The following is a 3,929-nucleotide window of genomic DNA, read 5'->3' as shown; positions in this document are numbered from 1 at the left end:
TCTGTGTGTGTGTGTGTGTCTCTGTGTGTGTGTGTGTGTCTCTGTGTGTGTGTGTGTGTCTCTGTGTGTCTCTGTGTCTCTGTGTGTCTCTGTGTCTCTGTCTGTGTGTCAGTACGAGCTGGCCACGGGTCGGTTCCCCTACCCGAAGTGGAACAGCGTGTTCGACCAGCTGACTCAGGTGGTCAGAGGGGATCCGCCGCAGCTCAGCAACTCGGACGAGCGCCGCTTCTCCCCGAAGTTCATCTCCTTTGTCAACGTGTGGTGAGAAAACCGGAACGCAGCAGCTTCTGCCCCCTGCTGGGCACAGATGGGAACTGGCGCTTTTCTTTGTCGTTTCCAGCCTTACGAAGGACGAATCCAAGAGGCCGAAGTACCGAGAGCTGCTGGTAGGTTCAGGTTTATTTAACATGAGACGCGGTTAGTTTGGTTTCATTTCTTTGTTTCCTGCAGAGAGACCCGTTCATCCAGATGTACGAGGAGCGCTCTGTGGACGTGGCCGGGTACGTCTGCAGGATCCTGGATCAGATGCCGGCGTCTCCCAGCTCCCCCACGTACATGGAGTGAGAGCCGGACAGGAAACGATCCGGCAGCAACAAACGCAGCAACAAATCTTTGTGTAAAATCGCTTGGTCCCCTTATTGCAGTGTTACGAGAAAAAAAGCACCATTACGGTTCAGTCTGTATATATTCCTGCACTTCTGTTTCTCTATTGTTCCCCCTCACACACACACACACACACACACACACACACACACGTCAGGACCTGGATCACTCAGCTGTTGGTATCAGTGACTCCCAGGAAAAATTATGTGTAAATTGTATTTATGGAACCAAAATGATGTGGACTGGAATCATCCTGGGCTAGCTGCTAGCTGCTAGCTGCCTCACCTGTGTGGCGCCTGAACGCCGCGGTGCGTTCAGGCCGCGGTGCGTTCAGGCCGCGGTGCGTTCAGGCGCCGTGCTGATGAATGAATAAAGACGGCAGAAAGGAAACGACTTCTGTCTTCTTTCCTCTGGAAATGCTCACGTTTCGTTTCTGAATGGAAATCTGAGCCGATGGTCGACGGCTGCAGGAACGACTCACCGTTTCCTGTAACGTTACGCAACTTCAGGTTATTGAAACAAATTCACAGAAAAACGCCCATTTAAAAAAAACTGTTTTTAAATAACCTTTTGCTTTATGATGAATTTTCAGCCGTGTTGAAATAGATGCATTTTAAAGAAGCTCTTCATCACAGAGTCATGTGACCAGCAGCTGCTTCACAAACCAACCAGACCAGATGAACATCCACCACCAGGAAAACACACTTTCACATCCAGCGGCGGATCTAAGTGGAAAAATGAGTGGGTTTCCTTTTTTTTAACCAGTCTTAAAAGTGTGGAGTGAATTCCTGTTGAGCTGCGCTACTTTATTGGAATAAAACATCCCACAGCATGATGCCTCCACCGCCATGTTTCAGAGGATTTGGCTCCTTTTTATTTATTTAGGGGCATCAGAATAAAGGAGCCACCTCTGTTTTTATGTCATTATTCCAGTAAATGTTGAAAACGGTTTTTAATTTTGCTCTACATTGTGCTGGTTTGTTATATAAGATCTTATTTTGTTTTCGGCCAGCAGCTGCACTTCCTGTTGCTTTTCAGAAAATCCTTTCTGCCTGCGCTTTGGTTTTATGTTTTTAATTTAAATCTTGAACACAAGAATGAATCGTACAGATATTTGAATAAATGAGAAAAGAATCGCAGATATTTTCTAGATGAGCTTCAACACATTGCCGGTCCTGTGGATCAGGAGATGATGAAGTCTTTAAACTGCTGCTCCGGCTGCTCGTCAATGTATTTCTTTATGTACCAGCATGAGACTCGAGCCTTCAGCTTCTCCTCGGCCAGGAAGTCCATGGCTGCCTGCAACACAGGAAGCCAGAGTGGCGGCGCTGAAACCTCCCTGACAGGAGCCAGGCTGCAGCTTACCTGTGCCAGAGCAGCAGCAACGCCTCGGCCTCGAAACGTTTCAGGAACGAATGTGGACATCAGGTCCACCTCCTTCTGCCCGGTGAACCTGTAGTGCAGCACGGCGCATCCACTGCCCCCTGGGACAACACAAACACTGCACTGGTCACTGCAGCAATACATGAATAATGATTTCATTAAAAAAAAACAGCAGACCCGACAAATACCTCAGTGCACTAGAAAACTAACTTTTCAGCAAGAAATAGGAGCTGGTTTTATGTCAGCAATTGCTTTAAATAGATTTTAAAAGTACTAGTTCCACTTTAAAATGTGTAAAAAGTATAATTAGTGAAATAATCTGCCGGTGAAACTTGATATTTTTCATCAATATTATGAAATTACTCACCCAAACTCGTAATTCTTGCTGAAAAGTTGAGATATTTGCACTTAAAACTAGACCAGGATTACTTGGTCTAGTTGTAATGTTGTGTTTTTGCAGTGTAGGACTAAATCTGTTCTATGAAGGTTTAACCTTTTGATGCTCATTTAAATTGGATCCAAAATAATAATCTACCAGTTTTTGCTCCCTGTGTCCACAAAATGCATTGAAATGTGTGTTATACGCCTCTCATATATTAGCCGAACCATTATTCGGGTTGACCCGGTTAGTTTAACATGCGTGTCATGCAGACTTTGCTTGGAGAAAAGTTGTTAAAACAGACGGTGGCTTAAATTTACTAAAATCTGAACGTAATTCGGCTGAATTCTATATGAAAACAACTTTGATTAAATTTAGCGGCGGGAGTAAAAATATGAATGTTTCTATTGGAGATTATTTAATCCATGTTTCGTGTGGCCAGAAGTGGAGCAGTGGCTCTCCTGGTGGATCTACTCCAGGTGGATCCTGGTGGATCTACCCCGGTGGATCCCGGTGGATCTACCCCGGCTGTAGAGCCCTCTCTCCGGCTGACGGTTTACCTTCGCCGCTGCTGCCCGTAGTGACCGTGAAGCGTCGGTTCTGTCGGTCATGTTGGACCTTAAACCGTCCGCTGCAGCTGGAGGAGGCGGTACGGCAGGAAACGACCCGGTGAGTCAGTCCAGAGAGTCTGGAAGTTATTTTAAAGGCCATTTAACTCGGTACAAACACACCGCACATGCGCAGTGTGGTCAAAAGCAGTCGTTCTGCTGTTTGTCCGCCAGAGGGCGCAAAACACGCAGAAATCATCGTGATGTACTTTTGACCTCCAAAATATTTTATTTACAAACCATGACAAATATTTATATTTGTAATATATAAAATCACACTGAATGAATTAAAAACAATCCGTGGTTTTAAAAAATGAAATTCTATATTAATGTGTAACCTTGAAATTGAAATAAATGAAGCAAGATCTAAAATAGTCTTATAAATGTTCACCTTAAACGAAGGAAAATAGCCTCTTTTTGTTTGGCTCTAAAGAATAAAATTAATCAAACTCGATACAAACTTAAACATGGCATGTTTAAATTAAAATTAGTAATTTGATCTTAATTTGTTTTTCATTTTTAATAAAAACAAAATTGACTTGAAAATGAGAGAAAAATAAAAACTGTTTTAAAAAATCTAAAATATCTGCATAGAAATAAAATAATGAAGAAAATAAGACAAGAGACTTTTGATTTAAATTTAGACAGTTATTTTAAATACATTTGACAAATAAAGTTCACTTTATTTAATTGTCATCACCATTATTTATCTTTTACAATCTCAGAAAGTTGTAATGTATGTTTAAATATTTACTTTCTTAAATACGTACAGTGTATGAATCATGTTTGCACCCAGTCGGGGTAAAAATAGACAAATGATGGGAACCAGTTTACAAAATGCTTAGCAGAATTATTTTTACATTATTTTTATTTGAGTCACACCAAATAGTACAGGGAGTTATTACACCATAACAGCAGTTATTACACCATAACAGCAGCAGTTATTACACCATAAC

General features: G+C 42.2%; 2 protein-coding genes across 3 annotated transcripts in view; one reads left to right on the top strand and one right to left on the bottom strand.

The window, feature by feature from the left end:
* The window catches only part of LOC103461263 (dual specificity mitogen-activated protein kinase kinase 4-like), a 2,842-nt gene extending 1,849 nt beyond the window's left edge, over positions 1-993 (top strand). Inside the window, exons 2-4 of the mRNA XM_008403580.2 lie at positions 113-261; positions 341-386; positions 451-993. Of these exons, the coding sequence (XP_008401802.1) occupies positions 113-261; positions 341-386; positions 451-564 (309 nt within the window). The 3' untranslated portion in view covers positions 565-993. The remainder of the gene's footprint in view (positions 1-112; positions 262-340; positions 387-450) is intronic.
* A 457-nt stretch (positions 994-1,450) lies between these two features.
* LOC103461262 (protein NATD1-like) lies at positions 1,451-3,132 on the bottom strand. Of its 2 annotated transcripts, XM_008403579.2 has the most exons (3): positions 2,926-3,127; positions 1,969-2,087; positions 1,451-1,902 (listed from the first exon to the last, which is right to left on the bottom strand). In XM_008403579.2, exons 1-3 carry the CDS (start codon positions 3,074-3,076, stop codon positions 1,786-1,788), a joined length of 387 nt encoding a protein of 128 aa, XP_008401801.1. In that variant the 5' UTR covers positions 3,077-3,127; the 3' UTR covers positions 1,451-1,785. The 2 variants fall into 2 exon arrangements, with proteins under 2 accessions (XP_008401801.1, XP_017159104.1); XM_017303615.1 differs by having other exon boundaries at positions 1,451-2,087; positions 2,926-3,132.
* Between the last annotated feature and the right edge of the window lie 797 nt (positions 3,133-3,929).

Source organism: Poecilia reticulata, unplaced genomic scaffold (genome assembly GCF_000633615.1).
Source record: "Poecilia reticulata strain Guanapo unplaced genomic scaffold, Guppy_female_1.0+MT scaffold_885, whole genome shotgun sequence".
NCBI lineage: Eukaryota > Metazoa > Chordata > Actinopteri > Cyprinodontiformes > Poeciliidae > Poecilia > Poecilia reticulata.
The sequence above is the reverse complement of the archived record's forward strand: the minus strand, read 5'-3'. Positions and strand labels throughout refer to the sequence as shown.